Source organism: Myiozetetes cayanensis, unplaced genomic scaffold, assembly GCF_022539395.1.
Source record: "Myiozetetes cayanensis isolate MyiCay16 unplaced genomic scaffold, myiCay2020 scf7, whole genome shotgun sequence".
NCBI classification, from domain to species: Eukaryota; Metazoa; Chordata; class Aves; order Passeriformes; family Tyrannidae; genus Myiozetetes; species Myiozetetes cayanensis.
The window spans coordinates 9,207,722-9,225,562 of record NW_026087964.1 but is presented as its reverse complement, the minus strand read 5'-3'; the positions used below and the strand labels follow the sequence as shown (position 1 = coordinate 9,225,562).

The window sequence follows — 17,841 nt, the reverse complement described above, 5'->3', positions numbered from 1 at the left end:
CAGTTAATTTTCCTCACCAGCACTGGGCTGTGTATTGGATTTGTGCTGAAAACAAAGGGATGGTTCAGTTATTGCTGAGCAGTGCTCACAGAGAGTCAATGCTTTTTCTGCTCATCATCAGCGAGGAGACTAGGGGTGCACATGGAATTGGGAGGGGGGGATATCCTGGACAGCTGACCCCAACTGACCCGAGGGATATTCCATACCATATGGCATCATGATCAGCAATAAAACTCAGAGGAAGGTTGAGGGGCACGAGCACTGCTTGAGGACTGACTGCAAATCGATTGGTTGGTGGTGAGCGATTATGTTGTGCATCATTTGTCCTTCTTGGGTTTTATATCTCTCTTCTTTATTTTCCTTCCCATCATCATTATTATTATTATTATATATTTCCATTATGAAAGTGTTTTCATCTCAACCCAAGAGTTTTTTTACTTTTACCCTTCCAATTCTCTCTCCCATCCTGCTGTAGGGTGGGGGAGAATTGAGGGAGTAGTTGTGTGGGGCTGAGTTGCCAGCTGGGGTTAAACCATGACAAGTACATAATGCTTTTGGAAAGGCCTTTGCCAAGTGACTGTGAATGCTGTAAAACTCTAAAGCAGTCCGAATCTTCTTTTCCCATTCATACATAGAAAAGGCCATTTATTATAAATTATTTCCTTGGCTCACCAGACAATAACTCAGAATCTCCATTTTGTCCATGCTTTATACTCTTCACTCCAGATTCAATTCCTTGTTTAATTACAAGATGACTCAGGCATATAAACTATAAATGTCCTGAGTTCCCAGTTTAGAAAACAAATAAATTGATATATTCTTAATCTATAAAACCAGGACAACAAGAAACAATAAACTTCTCAAAATTTATTCATTAAAAAGTGATAACGCAGAGCTATGGGTGTTACAATGTAACTTCTCAGTTACATGCTGCATACTGACTTTTCAGCTTACACTTGAACAATTTTGTAGGTTCAAAGCTTCTATAGCCTGCATCATTCTAGAAAAGCAAAAGGAGAGAAACATATTTTTAAGGGGAGAAAGAAGGGGGTGAAGACATTTGAAATCCAGTGCACAACAAAAGAGTATGTACACAGAAGGTCTGAGGCTCTTCTCAAGTGCTGCAGCAGCGAGACAACCCTGGGGGGGAACCAAGGCACAGAAGTATGATGACATATATCCCCAGGACCTGCTTCAGATGTTGTCACCATCTCATTAGAAGATGGAGATGCATGCAAGTCCTCCATCTGGAATTTGCCAGAGCAGGCTCCCTGTTTTCTCCCCAGCCTCCCTACTGTCACTTGTAATTGCAGGACTTGTGAATCAGCAGCTGGAATGGTAGGAAGTCATTTTGCCACGTGCTGGCAGTTGCATCTCCTCACCATAATGATTTACTACGCTGCCTGCTGACCTGCGGAGACCACCATCTTGTGAGCTCTTTTTAAGCTCATTCAATTGCCTTTCTAAACATTAATACTCTCCAATTACAAGAGTCAAGAGCTTACTGATACGGGCAGGCAATGCTACCACTGCACTGCATCTGTCACTGCTAATGAGTCAAAAAATCTGCAAGCTCATCAAGAAGTTCTACATTTTGCTGTTTTTAAACCAGGAGAAGATGCATAACAAATAGAAAGAAACGTAACAGGCAAGGAAAATAAGAAAGACTAAAACAAAGCTGAAGTACAACTCCAGAAAAAATAATTGTAGATATAAGGATTTTATACATTTTTACATATACATATCCAAGTAACAAAACTAGACATTAGAATAATCTAATCTAAAAAGGATACAAATGCAGTTTCAAGAAAGCACTCAATTATGGAGTCAGCTATTAAATTAAGCTTTATTACAGTCTAAAGGATTACTGAATGCTTAGCTACAAAGTCTCACCACCTTCTGAATTTTGGAGGGTATAAGAAATTCTGGTGAAGAAAAAACTTGCACTTTATGAAGACTTTAAAAATTTTAATTCTTGACACCTCAGAAGAAAATACTAACACTGTTGCAAAAGGAAGGAGGTCCTGCACCTGAGCTAGCCTGTGGCTAAGATTCCCCCAGCTGGGTATAGGAAGCTGGGAGACTAGGCTGCCAAAAAAACACACATCTTGATACTCCCCAGGTAGACTGCCAAGCCTCTGGGGGCGGTGCCGTGGAGCCTCGCCCAGCTTTCATCAGGACCTGAGAGGTGTGGAAATAGCTCTAACGCCGTTTCCATTAAAGTAAATCAGTCTATTCAGAAGAAAAATAATTTTGCTGGAACCTCTCCCAAGCAACTCGAGCTGCCAAGTGTGCCTGTAGGACACATTAGATCGTTATAGCAGAGTACCTTGACACAGATGATGCTGATGGGCATAAGCAACACAGGTGAGGTTTCGGTGCCCTGTGGACACCTCAGCAGCACACTGTGCCCAAGCTGCCTCAAACACCCTGCTAAGGATCAGGAGTGGCTTGTCCTTAGCCAGAGCACCAGCATCCAATGCCTATGTGCACCTACCACAAAGATGCATTTTCACGAACAGGTTGGAAAAAATGATGCAAAAATAAATTACTAGAAAGGAGGCATGGGTCAACATAGACAAGGAATTTGCTGTATTTTTCATGTAATAAACTTTCATACAAATCATTGGTCCACGTGGAGTATTCGTTACCTGCCACAGCCTAAGCACACGCTTCAGGGACAGCCACAGCCCTGGCCTGAAGGCAAAGGGATGCTGCCACCCCGCATCACTGCCACCCTGCCACTGGTGCCTGGGTGATCCTGCACTGGTTTAGGTCCCTGGTACTTGCTGCAGTGAAATCCTGGACAGAAATTTGGGCACACACAGGCTCTGTGAAGTAGGTCAGCCTCCTGAGGCACGCAGCCGGCTGTGCGTGGTCAGGGGCCATTTATTATTTACCAGGGGCAAGATGTCAGGCAGGCTGCTTGCAGTTTTCTTACCAAGTGACAAATGCCCAGAAAAACCAGAGACGGGGTTCCTCTTCTCCCTGTTTCAGGCTGGAGAAGAGACACAATATGCAGTCCCCTGGGGAATGCACCAGAGGGAGGGAGGAGTGAGCTGAAGTTCCTGAACTAATCACGGCAGCATTGGTCCATATTTCTCCTTCCCAGCTGTAATCCCCTCTAGGAAGACCGCTGTCTTTGCCCAGTTCTAAGAGGTACCCTCAGCCACACACTGACCTTTGGATGTTCTCCCAATACAAACAGCAATGGGCTCATCACTCAGCTCAGGAGGTAACAGTAGTGTTTGCCTTTCTAGAGTGGCTGCCACCTTTCTATTCAGATGTCAGATGTAGCAGGCACTGGTACCCTGCCTGCTGAGCCCTAAGGGCTCCATACCAAGCCTTCAGTGCATTGCCTGGCACAGAAAGCTGCCAGCCCACCTCATTCCAGTGCAAGCCAAGGGAAGCTGACGAGACCCTCTCCTCCCTCCAGCCTGCCAAGGACAGACAGCGGGAACACGGCAAAACAGAGAGGGAGTATTTTACTGAGCAATTCATGAGGTGCCAAGATTCAAGGGGAAAAAAACCTGCTCTCATTGGCACGGGAGATGCAGAAAGCACCACTGTAAATCCATGCTCTGCAGACACTTTGGGGTGTGTTGGAGTCAAGGTGTTTCTCCTCCACTTGTCACTACTGCAGTGATGTGACCACATTATTGCTGGTTGCTTCTGAGTTCAATGCTTGGCTATGTATGACACAGCATCAGCACAGCCACGATGGTTATCTGCTGTCTCCCCTGCAGCTCCATTTTACAAGCGCTCCGGCACCTCCCAGCTCACCTCACTGCTGAGTACGACACAGCCACTCCTACTACTCACAGCCCTTCACCTTCAAACCCTGCACACTGCTTTCCTGATCATCTTTTCCTAATCACAGTCTAGCTTCTCCTGCTTAACCTGGCAGCAAAGCTGCAGAGCTTAGTCTGTGACATGACAGCAATTGTCATGGCAGCAGAAGGAGATGCCTCAAACTCGGCTCGCTTGCTGCAGGAGGAGGGGCCGGCTGCTCAGACTCGAGGCGGTGGCTGTCGCTCCCTCACAACTATTGTTTCCACTACAGCGAGAGCAACCCGAAACATCTGTAAGCTGGTGACTGGCACAATTTTGTATAAATGGCCTGTTTTGCTGGTATTTTTCACTCAGCTTGGCTCAGCTCTTGTGAAGCATGTCCACGTTTTCATGGGCCCCGATGGCAAAGGCCAGCAGTGAGAAGCAACATCTGGCCAACCTGCAAGACCCCAAGCCTGTCATGGTCCTCAATCCTGCACTGGGGTCTGGGCAAGTCCAAGTGAGGTCAAATTCCCTTGTGCAGCAAATCGCTCTGCTGTGGGTTATTTTAAAATATGATCCAAATGTTAGACCAGGAGCAGTTGCAAAGAAATTTAAAATTAGCCTTTTTTCATTCACCCACTCCCCTCAGAGCTAGAGGTATCTAAGAATATTACACACGACAAAAATTCAAATAGTTTTTACACATGCAGTTCTCAATCTGCTTCTTGGGACTACTAAAAAACATAGTAACAGAAGAAATAAAACTGCCATAAGATTTACTAAACACTATTTCAAATTGGTGCAGCATGTCAAAATACAATGCAGCACGAGTTATAGCAAGCCACGCACTTCTCTACAGTATCGATACCCACGTACTGCACTTGCAGGCACCTGTCAGAGAAAACCACACCTCTATGACACAAGATGGAGTTTAGAAAAAAAAAAGAAAAGGAAGAATGAATTTGCCATTTGCCATTATGTATTCTAGCTATATGAAAAAATTCCAAGAGATTTCAAGAGTGGTCTTGTCATCAAATAGCAGCATCTGTCCAGACTGCAATTCCTGTATTGCCTATTACATCCTTGCTTTTCTCCCACAAATGGAATGTCTACCTATTATATCTTCACCTCTAAATCAAGTAAATCATTAACTATTTACAGTTTGCTTTACAATTTACCTACAATTGACTTCATATAACATATTTAGCATATAGGTCTAAGTGCTGCTTCATTCTTGGTTTGGACCTTTACAATTGCTGCATTGCAGCTTCTGCCAACCAAAAAAGCCTCTGCAACACTCAAATGCAGATCCTCCAGGCCTAGAGGAGGAGAAAACACTCAGAAATGATTTCATCCTCTGCATAATTCTAAGGACTTACTAGAATATAACATTGTCCTTACATCTCCAGAGCAACAATAGCTGCATTCTCTACAACTCAGATTAGTCAAGAGCCCTGAAGATGACTAAGGATTTTATGCTAAATAGCCATTTGAAAACAGTTTAAATTCCAAATCCACCTGTATTTTCAGTTCTGTGTCTGTAACTGCATGGGGTTTAAAAGACATCAGATTAAATGCAACAGACATAAAAAGACATTAAGCTATGTTATCACACTTGCAGCGAAGACACTCATCTTCAGTCTTTTAGCACTTGAGAGGCAGAATTCTTTATTACTAAGGCTCTAAAAAGGCCAGTGACAGTTACAAAAGACACAGCATCCCCAGATTAGAGTGAAGGTACAAAAAATACAGGTTGATATTTTTATTGTCTTTGATTACCCAATTCTCCACAAGATTATTTGCAAGGGAGCCCTTTTTCAAAGGCCAAAGTCCCACTAGCAATCAGTGGTGGGAGACATTCAAAACTCCTCTGTGCTTCCATGCATTCCTTCTTGCAGACTTATTTCCCATCACATATAATATCTTTTTTTTTTTTTTTTTTTTTAATGTATTTGGCTGCCTTTTGCCAGAGCTGGTCAGATTCAGACCCAGTTGTAATACAATACAATCAAGTTACCTTTTATTTTGCTTTTAGCAAAGTACTCACAAATAAGGAACATTTTTAAACTTAATGGCAAAAGAAGAAAGACACCTTCCCAAGAGGAATTTTTGCTTAAAATCCTTTCATAAGGATCAAAGAGCTGCAAATGGGATTTCATGAAGTACTTTCTGCTTATAGAAGATCTGCTTTTAATCAGTGCTATCCTTCCTTTTGAATTTCACGTCTAGGCTGCTCTCCATAGGAAGTAATTTTTAGCTAGAGTGAACCCTGAATCAACTCCAGGAACTCCTTGTAAAACACTCTATCCTTGAGGCATCATTTCCGATAGGCCACTAATGGAGAATCCTGGTTTAAAGGTTCTTTTCTTAGTAAAAGCACTCTAGTATATGGCAATTAATTTAGGAAGGATTATGTTGACTGTAGTAATTCTGTATTTTGATCTGTAGTCAATGTATTCATTCATCTTTATTCATTTAAAAGATCTGATGTTCTTTTGTTCCCCCTTTCGAGACCTGACTTTCTATTCAGCTGGCAGTTTCATTGCTTAATCACACAGTCTAAAAGGGCTACTCCTACAGCTACCAACTCCACAGGGATTTCTTCACTGTAAATGTCATCTTTGCTTTGCTTTCAGAAGGGAAGCACAACAAACATCTTATTCATGACAATATTCATTGGCATCAGCAGGGGTTTCACCTAAGTATGGGTTGGAGGGCTGAATCCATTGCATTGTATGTTGCGATACCCATCCCTTGGGTTACACACAGGTTACGTCAATTAGAGGCAATCTCAAAATCCCAGGAAGCCAGTCACAGGAAAGCTTAAGCTTGGGAAAAAATAACAGACATTTACAGTATGGCTGTCTGCTATCTGCCACTGAAGTGAAGATGTGTTTTATCTAAGTTCTAGTCAGAAACCTGCATCAGGTTACTGGGATGTATCTGCCTTGGCACCAATCACAGTCAAAATCCAGCTAAGACCATAAGGAATCCCTTCTCTGACAGAGGTCGTGGATGCAAGGCAACCAGAATAGTACAAAATGCCTTTAGGATGTTGTTAGCAAGGATAATTCATGACTGACTAAATGCAGTGGATGCACACGCATATTGTTTGCACTCAGACACTTTCTGCCTATATTGCCTCACCTACTGTTTCTGCCAGTGAGAGCAAGCTGTGATGCTTGTTGTGATGCAAGTTGTGATGCTTGCTGCCTCACCTCACATAGTATCAGCACTGGTTCACAAATAACCCTACCACAGCCTCTTCGCTCCGAGCACTGCCTACTCCTTCAGCCAGTCACGTGTAAGGTGGGCAAGGGTGATCAGCTTTACCTGGGTCCTCACTATTACACACAGGAGATTATACTCGGATTGTAGACTTCACTGAAGTCAGCAGGGACATTTACTATTCAGTAGTAACATGAGCAAGAGTTAAACATCAACAGGTTTAACAGCAAGGCCTAAAACCTCAACAGGACATGCACAAGATATAAAAAACTTTTGTCTTATGACAAGCAAACATAATCCCAAAGTTATCTCTGCTGCAGGGAACAAGGCCACCATCTTTACATGTAGCAAGATTAGAAACCTGCAAATTTTTAGCTACTCATCTCTATTCCATCTCTCTCATGCATACAAAAGCATTTCTCTCTCCTATACATACGAAAAGCAAGTTTATCCCAAATAACTCTCACAATGCTCAAGTGCTTCATAAGCCAGTGGGCTCTCCTGGCTCCCATAAAGGAAAATGGAAGTTTCCCCTTTTTACCGCTTATATAATTCTTGATTATGAAAGAAATGGGAGTGAAGCAGACAACAGACTCTGACGGTAGTTCATTGGCACTGATCACTCTCAGCATTTGTAACAAGATTCAGATGACCACCTCACTGCACCAGTTGTCTTCCCTGACAGCCACTGTCCCCTTCCAATCCTGCCTAGCTTCCAGCAAAGCACAGCTCAGTTCCCTGTGGTGGCACCAGCTACGATGCTGAAAACACTGATGCCCTGCTGAGGGCACTGACTGATGAACTTGCAGTGGCATTTAAAGGAATCGCTGCCCCAAACCCTTCTTTCTGTCCTGCTGCCAAAGGTTTCAATCTCCACAGATATGTCCCCAGAAGGATCTACTCTGAATATAATTTAAGTCACCGTATGGAATTGGCTTGAACACTGTGGCCACTCCTTCTCCTGTAGAAAAAGGAAAGGAATAGATGCGTCACAGAATCATGGAAATGGTGGCTGGAAGTCCAAAAACTTATAGTGAAGCAACTAAAGCATCTCAAGCACCGCCAGGCTGAAGTCCAGTCCACTACACAACATGAATTCACAAATGTTCATTGACAGACAAATAAACTGAAAGAGGACAAGTCTATTAAACAGATACAGATGGGAAAAGGTAGTTTTGAAGATTAAGCAAATAACAAAATTACAAAAAATAACAAAATAACAAATTACTCTTACAAAGAGTAAGAAGAGATACAGAAGTCCCAGGCCTTGGTGTTTTAAAGCAGGACAGAACATGCTGCCTAAATCAACCCAACTCTTGCGTCAATAGCAGAATAATAACAAGAGACAGTGTTCCCATGCCCAGCACCCAGCAGGCTTTTCAAACACTTTTGGCAAGTCACACACCAATCTGAGTGTAGCTTCATACTGTTAAACAAAGGTGGGTGGTAAAAAAGCACAGCAAGGGGAGACACAGAATAGACCCAAATCTACACGAGGACTTTGGTTCACCATTCCAGGTACTCACCATGCCTTGGATTTGTAGGATGTCTCCCCTGGTGTCCAAAGTGAATTAGTCGGCAGCTCTCTCAAAGCTATTGTTTCACACCAGAACACCTCACATCACACCAGCATTTTGTTCAGGGCAAACAGAAAGTTTCTGTCTTGAACTAGTGTCTCACACAGCAGAAATCCAGAATGCAATTTTTCTCTCTCAAAGCATTCTGCCATCTTCAACTGAAGTCTACTTATTTCTCATGTCTCGTCACATCAATTCAAAAGGTAACAACTAAAATTATTCTCTGTGCCCACTTCTCTGAATTTCTTCAGCCTCTCAATTTTTCCACATCTGCTTCTTTTTCTCCCATTGTGCCAGCTCTTCTCCTTTCTTGCTACATTCAATAGTGAGAGACTTCCACTGTAACACCACATTTTTGAGCTGTCTCCCCATGCCTTACAGTCTGTCAGCTCAGGACCAGCAGTGCCTTTCCCAATTCATATGCCAATTCTTGGACTATTCCCAGGAAGATTATTCCCATTTTCTAAGATATTTGGGCACCATTTTCCTCTCCCAAATGCCTCCTTGCATTTGCTTTGGTGACTAGCTACTCTGCCTTTGCTCAGTAGAATTGTATTCACACCTCCTCTTCACTGAGCTCAAACAGATTATGTTTTAATGGGTGCAGTTGCTGCTGGAACAAACATGTCCTGTAACAGGCATTTTACATGCCACATGCCTTTTTTAAACTGTGCTCTGTATATGCTGCAATTTTGAGTTCTTCTAGTCTCAGGCCTTGCTTGAAAAGTGCCAAGCACTACCAAAACACAGAAGCCAAAACAAGTTGTAACAGATATTTCAGTGTCATCATCTCTGTTGATTCCCTGTAATATGCTGAACAAGAGGAGTATAATAGCAATGTTAAAAGCAATGAGCAGGGGGGTATATCCTGGAAAATCTGGTCTGCATGAGAACATCCTTCACAACTGAAGCACAAAAAGATTGCCACTTCATGCAGAAAAACACCTCAGCAATGGATGTGGTGGCTGTCCATACTATACAGGCTGAGAAATGTGCTCCTGTAGATGCCCTCTTGGTCACCCTTCCAGTATGCACACCCTACTCCATCCCCAGCTAACACTCCTGAACCAAATGGTTTAAGACCCCCTTGAAGGACTTCAACAGAGTGCAGAGGACATGACTGAAGTGCTTACACTTACTGGTTCAATGTATCATTAGACCAGCCTGGTGCTTCAAACAGAGGTCCTTCCCCTCCCACAGTATTTACAGCGAAAGGGACCCAGTTTCTCCACTCTGACTCACATCTGAATTGCACCTTACACTGGAGCAGTGCTGGTGCTCCACTAACAACAGCAGGCCTGGATGCTGTGTGGGATGCATAAAGGGCAGCATGAGAGTCACAAATGGGATAAACTGCAAGAAGCATGAACTTTCAGAAGCTGAAATGGAAAAGAAAAAATGGGGCAGATGAAATGAAACTAAATGAAATGAAATAAAATGAAAAAAAAACAGATGCAGATTGATGCTCAGTGCCAAACGGGGCTATCTGCAACACAGTGTTTCTACCATGAGAGAGAAGGGAAGGCAGGAATAAAGCTGCGTCAGGGAAAACGGGTGAAAGGGGTACCAGTCATGCCCTGCTGTCTGAAAGGAGTCAGGAGGCAAGGCATGGTCAGACAAAGCACAAGGAGTCAGTTATGCCCATGTGCACCAAGGGGAGTAACCCAGAAAGGATACCACAGAGTTGCTTTCCCAAGATGGTATCTGTTCCCACGCTGATCAGAGGTCAAACCAGCCTCTGCCTCTTCCTACACAAAGTTCCTGATACTGCAGACCTGATCCCAGAGAGAAGTTTTGGCCAAGTGCAGTTTGGCAGGGTGCTAGGTGCTGTTCTTGTGTGCTCAGGACAGCTCCTGGGCCCATGCAAGGAACACAGCTTGGTATGGGAAGATCCACAGCAAAGTATCAGAACACAGGACAATGTCAAAAATTAGTTTCTCACTACTCCAATGAACCCAGGCACTGTTGTAGCTCCAAAAATCAGGAATGTGAGTCGAGGAAATGTTAAGAATAGTAACAAATGACATTTTAATATGATTTCTTCATCACTGTTGCATACTTTTACAAAGCATTTCCTTAGAGCCCAGAAGACTTGAACCTACAGTGTTTTTCCTTGGTGGCATAATGAAACATCTAATTTACGACACTGGAATGGGGATCCAGAAGATACACACAGACAGATCCTGTGGGCACTTGTGGGATGAGCAGTGTGCACAAGATATAACACAGAGAGCCTGATTTGCTTTTGCTGAAGGAGAAGAAGGGCCAAAAGCATAAAACATAAAAAGAAAACAAAAAAAGGCAGTACAGCCCTGATGTTTGCCAACTTCACTAATGTTAATTTATGCCTTTCATTTGGTCACAAAACTCAATACTAATGTTAATGAATATTCATTTGTAGAAGCTTCAACACATCCCATTTCAAAGAGAACAGGCTGAGGTTTGGGTTTTCTTTTTTCCAGCAGTCCTCTCCCCAGCACGGAGAAGGAAATCTGTGAGAAGTGCTGAAATTAAAACGAACTGTTGATTCAAATTCTTCAAGTAATTCTTCTGGTTTCTTATTTTATTCCAAATTAGAAAGCAAAGAACTAGCTATGGGTAGGAACCTGTTACACTCCAGCTGTCAGTAGAGTCATGCACAAAGCAGCTGACACCCAGAGGACAACCAGGGTCTCCCCCAGCCCAGACATGCCCTGAGTAACCGCAAGTCACACAACACGTTGAGCACCAAGGCAAGAGGAGCCACCACCCAAAAAGCCACTGCAACACCCAGGCTCAGCCTTGGCCACCAGGCACTGGTGCCTGTTGATAGTGGAGACCTGTATAAATGCAGCACCTTGGTATCATAAAGCTCTGCTTTTAGAAGCGGGGTGTTCCCCTCCAGACCAAATACTTTGGCTGAAGGATGTTTTTTGAATACGGAGAAAACCTCGAGGTGTTTACAAGCCTTGTAATACTGGCTCCAATAACGCCGTTAACCACCAGGTTTCCTGAGGAAGGTGCCACACCCACCAGGCAGCCGCCCTTCATCCATGCAAACTTGCCCCGTGCCGCACTGTGCCAGCTTTCCAGGGAAAGCTCCACGAACCAAGCAATCTTTGAGCTCACCCCCCTTCCTCACTCATCTCTGCCCCAGGTGCCACAGCAGCCGTGACCCCATCACCCACTGATCCAGCCACCCAACAGGAAACAGGCAGCAACCTAGAGACCAACACCGGTGCTGGACAAAACCTCTGCCGTGTTAGCAAGCTACGGGTGTGATTTCCCCCAAAACACTCCTCCACGCCAGGTCTGCCTCTTCTTTATCCCAGTCCGTCTAACCCCAGATCCTGCGTATATAGGGAAATCACATACTGTATCAAAGAACACAGGTCCTTTCTTTCTGGCATGGAAAGCACACTCTATTGTAGCGTTGCTTGGCTATAAAAGCATCTAGCGGGAGACAGACACCGATAGGAAAAGGATGGTTATGATTAACTCTCTGACTCCTGATCCCCACCGTGCCTGATGTATTAATAGCGCGCAGAGGTGTCGGTGCTGGCATCATGGCGCTCTTTGATTTTCCACGCTTCCCCCCACCCTCACGCTCCCCCACCTCCCATTTCTGCGCACCCCCAGCCTCGCCCCGGCCCGCCGCCCCTGCCCCGCCGGGGGGCTGCGCTGCCCCTGCCCGCTGCGGGGGGCGGCGGCAGGGGCACGTTGTGCTGCGGTGGTCCCCTCCCTCTTTTGTTCTGCCTCGCCCGGCGGCCGAGCCTCCCCGGGCCCGGCTCCTCGGGAGGGCGGCACCCCCGGCCCCAGCAGCGCCGGGGCGAGCCCCCCGCCGGCCCTGCCCTCCCCGCCCCGGGCTGCAGAGAGCACACAGCGCTGAGCCCCGGCTGGGCGGCGGACGAGGGAGGGGAAGGAAAATACAATTTAAAAAAATGAAATAAAAATATAATAAAAAATTTTAAATAAAATCAAATCACTCCGCGCCCAGAGCTCCAGCAGCAGGAGGAAGGGCGCCGGCGCCCGCATCCCCAGCCCGGGGAAGCCCCGGCCCCGCCGCCCGGGGTCTGCCCGCCGCCCCGGGCACTGCGCGGCCGCGGCGCTCCCGCCGCACGCCCTTCCCCGCCCCGCTAACAAAGGAGCGCCGGGGCCGCTTACCGTGATGTGCGGGATGCTCTTCTTGCCCTGGTACGACATGTTGGCTCTCGCTAGCGCCGGGCGCACGCAACAAACCCGAGGAGCGAGCCGAGCCCAGCCGAACAACACCGGCGGTGCTGAGAGGAATAATAATGCGGAGCCCGGTCGGGTGATGGGGCGGGGCAGGGGCGACCCGGCAGAGCGGTGGAATGGGGGCGAAGTTCCGTCGCCCAGAGGAAGGGGAGCCCGGCAAAACCGGCACCTTTTTTTTTCCGGCTGCAATCAAACAGGGACGAGGCTCCCGGGGGGGTCGGCGAGCGCTGCCTCTGCCGGCGGCAGCAGCGCCCTCCCGGCTGCAGGTCGGAGCAGGATTCGCTCAGCGCAACCCAGGAAGCGTTTCCTTCCCTCCTGTCCCCCCACCCCTCCGCCTGGCCCCCCTTCACAGCCCATCAATCCAGCCTCCCTCCCTCCCGCACCGGCGCTGGGAAACGCCGCCCCGCCACCGCCCCGCTCGCACGCTGAGGTCACCGGCGGGTCCCAAGCGTGAGCTGCCTCAGGGTGGGGACAGCGGGGGAGAACCCCCGGCGGTGGGTCCTGCTGCGCAGCACATGGCAATGGCACTGCCCGCGCTGTCCCCAGAGCGCTGAGCCTGATGGCGCTGCCCTGCGCTGTTCCCATGGCACTGACGCTGATGGCACTGCCTTGTTCTGTCCCCGTGGTATTGCCCCTGATAGCCCTGCCTGTTCTGTCCCTGATGGCACTGCCTGTTCTGTCCTCATCAATGGCTCTGACCCCAATAGCACTGTCCTGCTCTGCCCTCCTTGTCACTGGCCCAGTGTCACACACCCTGCTCTGTTCTGTGCCCAGGGAGGCCATGGGTGATGGCACAACCAGGCCAGGCCAGGTGGATGCTATGTCAGCAGCTGCAGGAAAGGTTAAGTGGCTAGTTGAAACTCTTCTGTCTTTTTGTCTCACAGAGTGCCTCCCTCCACCCATGGTGCTTGATTAAGGCTCTGTGAACTACTGCAGGAAGGGTAAAAGGCACTGCAAATCTGCACCCAAGTTAATCCCTCAACGACGCACTCTGGGACTCTTAGCACAGCCACTCCTGTGACATACACAAGGCATTTACCACCCAGGCCACATCCCTGACACATCTTCCCCAGTATCACCACTTGAAGCTTGTAAAAAGCTCTGGACACCATGGTACAGGGGTCACACATGTCTGCTGCTTACAGTGCACCTTCTGAAGCCAGTGGCCAAATCTTGCTTGCTTTATTCCTAACCTCCTCCTCACACCACTTTGGTCAACTTTGCCAGTATAGTGTGATCCAGAGAGGTAGTATGCATTTGTGCTCACTACCCTGAGTGAACTAGTAAGCAGGGAAGATGGGGAGGCAGCGCCAGGGATGTGCTAGAAAAAATGGGGTGTGCCATGCCCTCGCACTGCCCCAGGGTCCTGATGGAAAAAACGCAGTTCAGGTGCGCGGGAAAAGAGAAGACTGCACTGCAGCTGGCAGCCTCTGAAGGCAACCCTGAGGTTGCTGCAGAGAAAGCAGCAGCACGCCAGGCACAGTGACCCACCAAGCCCTGCCTGTTCACTCCAGTGTCCCACTGCAGCAGGCACTCAGTGGGCTGCAGGGGAGGCCATGTAGCACCTGCAGCCAAGCCCCAGACCAGAGCAAACCAGCACCCCATTCAGGCTCAAACTGAAAAGGGGAGAAAAGAGTGGAAAACTAAACTCAGTTTAGCCTGTAGAAAGAGCATAGCATGGACAAGCCATAGAGGCTCCAGGCTGGGTACTAAGGGAAAGAGTGCATCCATGCAGAGACATCACTGCAAGGCCTCATTTCTTTCTAAGGGGAAATCAATGACAATCCCGGATCCCAGGAGCGCCAGCCCCCAGGGTCTGCCTCCAGCCGGCGTGCCGCTGACAGAGCTAAGATGGAGAAGCACAGCTGTCAGGGGCCGGCCAGCCCCACCGGCTCACTTTTCCCTTGAGTCTACAATATGAGTCCAGGTTGCAGCTCCAGAGGTGGGGAAGCCAGGGCAGAGGTTTCGGCCGATCCTCCGGCCTTCCGCGCTCCCTACCGGGGAGACAATGCAGGCGCACGGGGAGCCGGGGGGAGCGGGGACAGAGTCGGCGGGGGGGGGACCGGGGCAGATCCTGGGGCTGTGCCTGGGACAGGGCTCCGCGGAGTTTCCCTGGCGAGCCTGGGAGTGCAGCGACCTCCGCTTTGTTCCGGGGGGCGGAGGGGAGGTGCCGAGGGACCCGAGCTGCCCTTCAGCCCCCCGGCACGGGCAGGAAGGGAAACGGAGAAAACTCATCGCCATCACTTACAAAGGAAAACGATTTCTGGGCTCCCTCCCGCTACCGCTAAGCTCAGCCAAGTGAGGTAGTTTAGAGGCCAGCGGGGATCTTCCCGGAGCGTCGGCGTACCGAGGAGGAGAGGGCCGCGCCTCCCCGACCTGCCGTGCCGGAACTCCCCCGCGAGGGTGGCCCCCGTCCCCCTGCGCCGGCGAGCGGGGCTCTGCGGCACGGCTCGGCTCGGCTCGGCTCGTCCCGGCTTAGCACAGCAAGCTCGGCTCGGCTCGACTCGGTACACCACAGCAAGCTCGGTTCAGCTCGGCTCCCCCGGCGAGCGGGGGCGGAGGCTCCCTCCCCCACTGCCCGGGCCCCGCTCACCTGTCCATTGTCCTGCCCCTGCAGCAGCTCCTTCCCCATGGGGTATTTAATCTCCACGCCTGGGGTCTTGTCGTCCCGGTCTCCCGGAGAGCTGATGACGGAGCCGGAGATCTCGCTGATGTCGCTGGCGGTCTCGCTGTAGTTGTCCCCTCCGTCCAGCATGTCGTGCCGGCTGCCGCTCCGCGGGGTCCGGGACCCCTTCTTCCCCACGCTATAGGCGTCGAAGTCGATGGTTTTGTTCTCGTAGGCCCCCTCTACGGAGGCGAACATCCCCCCGTATTTCTGCCGCGGTGTCTGGGCTGTCGTGCCCGGCCTAGCTAGATACACGGGCAGGTCATCTTCTTTATTCCAGTTCCTCTTTCTCTCGGCCATTCTCGCTGTCCGAATCGATCTCTCTCTCTCTCTCTCCCTGCCTCCCACTTCTCTGCACCTTCCACTACCGGGATAGGCTGTTAGTGACCATAAAAATGAATGGATGGATGCAGCAGTGGCGGAGCTGGGTTGGCTGGTGGGATCTTTCCCTTAAGGAGATGCAAACGTTAACCTCCCTCCCCCCTCCCACCCCCCCGGGAAAAAAAAAAGGGGGGGAGAAAAAAGAAAGAAAAATTAGAGAAAAAGAAAGAGAGAGAAATAAATCCGAGCGGAATTTAAAAATAGCCGTGTTAGTAAAGAGCACGTGAAAATAAAGTACAAAGAGCGGAGCGGAGAGGGTGGCAGAGGCAGGTGATTGGAAAGCCCCTGACGAATGGGAAGAGCAGCAGCGATTCCCCGAGCAGGGACCGCAGTGCACAGCTCCCCCGGTATAGAATGATCTGGGGGGCGGGAGGCAGGGGGAGGAGGCAGGGAGGGAGCCCGCTGCATGCACACACAGCCGGTGCCAATGGGGTCCCGTCCTGCGGGCGGGCGGGCGCCCGTCACCTGCTGATGGCGTGGCTTCGGGCGAGAGAAAAAAAAAAAAAAAGGAGGAAAAAAAAAAAAAGGGAAAAGCTACAAAAGCTACAAATCTTCCCCAGCCCCCCGAGAGAGCCGGAGGGAGTTTCTCCCACTTTGCACACTGACACTGCCCCCGCCTCCCTCCGCGGGAAAGGCTGCGGCGCTGCCCGGGCGGGGCGGGGGGAGCGCGGCCGCGGCAGCCCCCAGTGCGGGCAGGGGGCGGGACAGCTTTGATCGGCGGACGAAGAGGGAGCGGCGGGGAGAGGAGAGAGGGGTGTCCGGGGTCGGGGGTGGAAGCACCAGCAGCCCCGGGCAGCAGGGCTCGCGCTGTCCCTGCCGCAGCAGCTGCTGCCCGCAGGGGTGGTGGCGGCTCCGCTCCGCTCCGCCCCGGCTGCCGCTCCCCCGCTGCGGCGGCGTGGGCAGCGGGCAGCAGGGCGGAGGCAGCTGGGTGCAGGCAGCAGGGTGCAGGGTGCGGGGTGCAGGCAGCGGGCAGGGCGGCGGGTGCCGGCTCTGACACGGAAGTGATCGCGCCGAGCGCTGCCTGAGCTGCCGGCCCCGCCATCGGGCACGGGCCGCCCTGGGGCGGCGGCTCCGCGGGCCTGAGCGTGCGGCCCGCGGACCCAGAGCGGCCGGAGCGCCGCCCCGCCGAGCCCCGAGGGGCAGCGGGTGTCCTGTGGGGCACGGGGTGTCCGCCGAGCCCCTGTGGGGCAGGGGGTGTCCGCCGAGCCCCACGAAGGGCGGGGAGCCGGCCGTGGCTCCGCGACCCCCCCTCGTCGCGGCGGGAGCGCTGCGCGCCCCCCGGAGCTGTCCCTTCAGCACCCCGGGCGGCTCCTCGGGCCGGCCGCCCTCTCCGGCTCCTGCCTGGCTTTGGCCTCGGCTAAGAGAGGCAGCCCAGGGGAGGGCTTTCGTTTCGTTGTGAGTGATGCAAGTTCCCAAAAACTAGGAGAGTTTTTTTTAAAGCAGGAGGGGTGGAGAGCGTGTAACCCTCATCTCTCTGCGCAGCCCACTTCAGAAAGTCCATCTTTACACCCCTACCTGTCTTAGAGTGCCCAAGGAGATCATCAACCAAAATCACAAGTCCTTGGACACTCCTCTCCTGCACATGCAGCCAATCTCAGGCAATTGCCACAGCCTTAGACTACCCCAGTAGTTACATAAGGGACATTTTCTGTTTCTCTGAAATAATATATTGGAAGAAACTGTTCTGAGATTAATTACGTGACTAAGCAAATTTGAAGCTTAGTGGATCAATCACAAGGCCTATTTACTGCTCATGTACAACATGCTTACGCTGTTTGAATACAAGCCCAGCCACACAGCACTGTTGTCTGTGTACCTGGTGGTCCTAGCACGATAAGAATTGAAAGCTACAAATTAGGAAAAGTGGGAGGTTAAAGACAGAGGTCCCTGGGATTTCATCAGAAGTGAGTCCACATAACCATCTTTCTCTTTAACAAGTACCCGTGGACCAGACCGTGTGAAAAAGCAGTGATGGGAGATAGCTGGGCACTGAAAAAATGC

At 49.9% G+C, this 17,841-nt stretch overlaps 1 protein-coding gene across 2 annotated transcripts in view; it reads right to left on the bottom strand.

Annotated features, from left to right (window-relative positions):
- The window catches only part of CRMP1 (collapsin response mediator protein 1), a 50,602-nt gene extending 34,445 nt beyond the window's left edge, over positions 1-16,157 (bottom strand). Inside the window, exon 1 of one of the 2 annotated variants that reach the window (XM_050337870.1) lies at positions 15,388-16,157. In XM_050337870.1, the coding sequence (XP_050193827.1) occupies positions 15,388-15,759 (372 nt within the window). In that variant the 5' untranslated portion in view covers positions 15,760-16,157. Of the gene's footprint in view, positions 1-12,722; positions 13,118-15,387 lie in introns of those variants that run through there. The other variant, XM_050337871.1, reaches the window with a different exon arrangement.
- Positions 16,158-17,841: the final 1,684 nt, after the last annotated feature.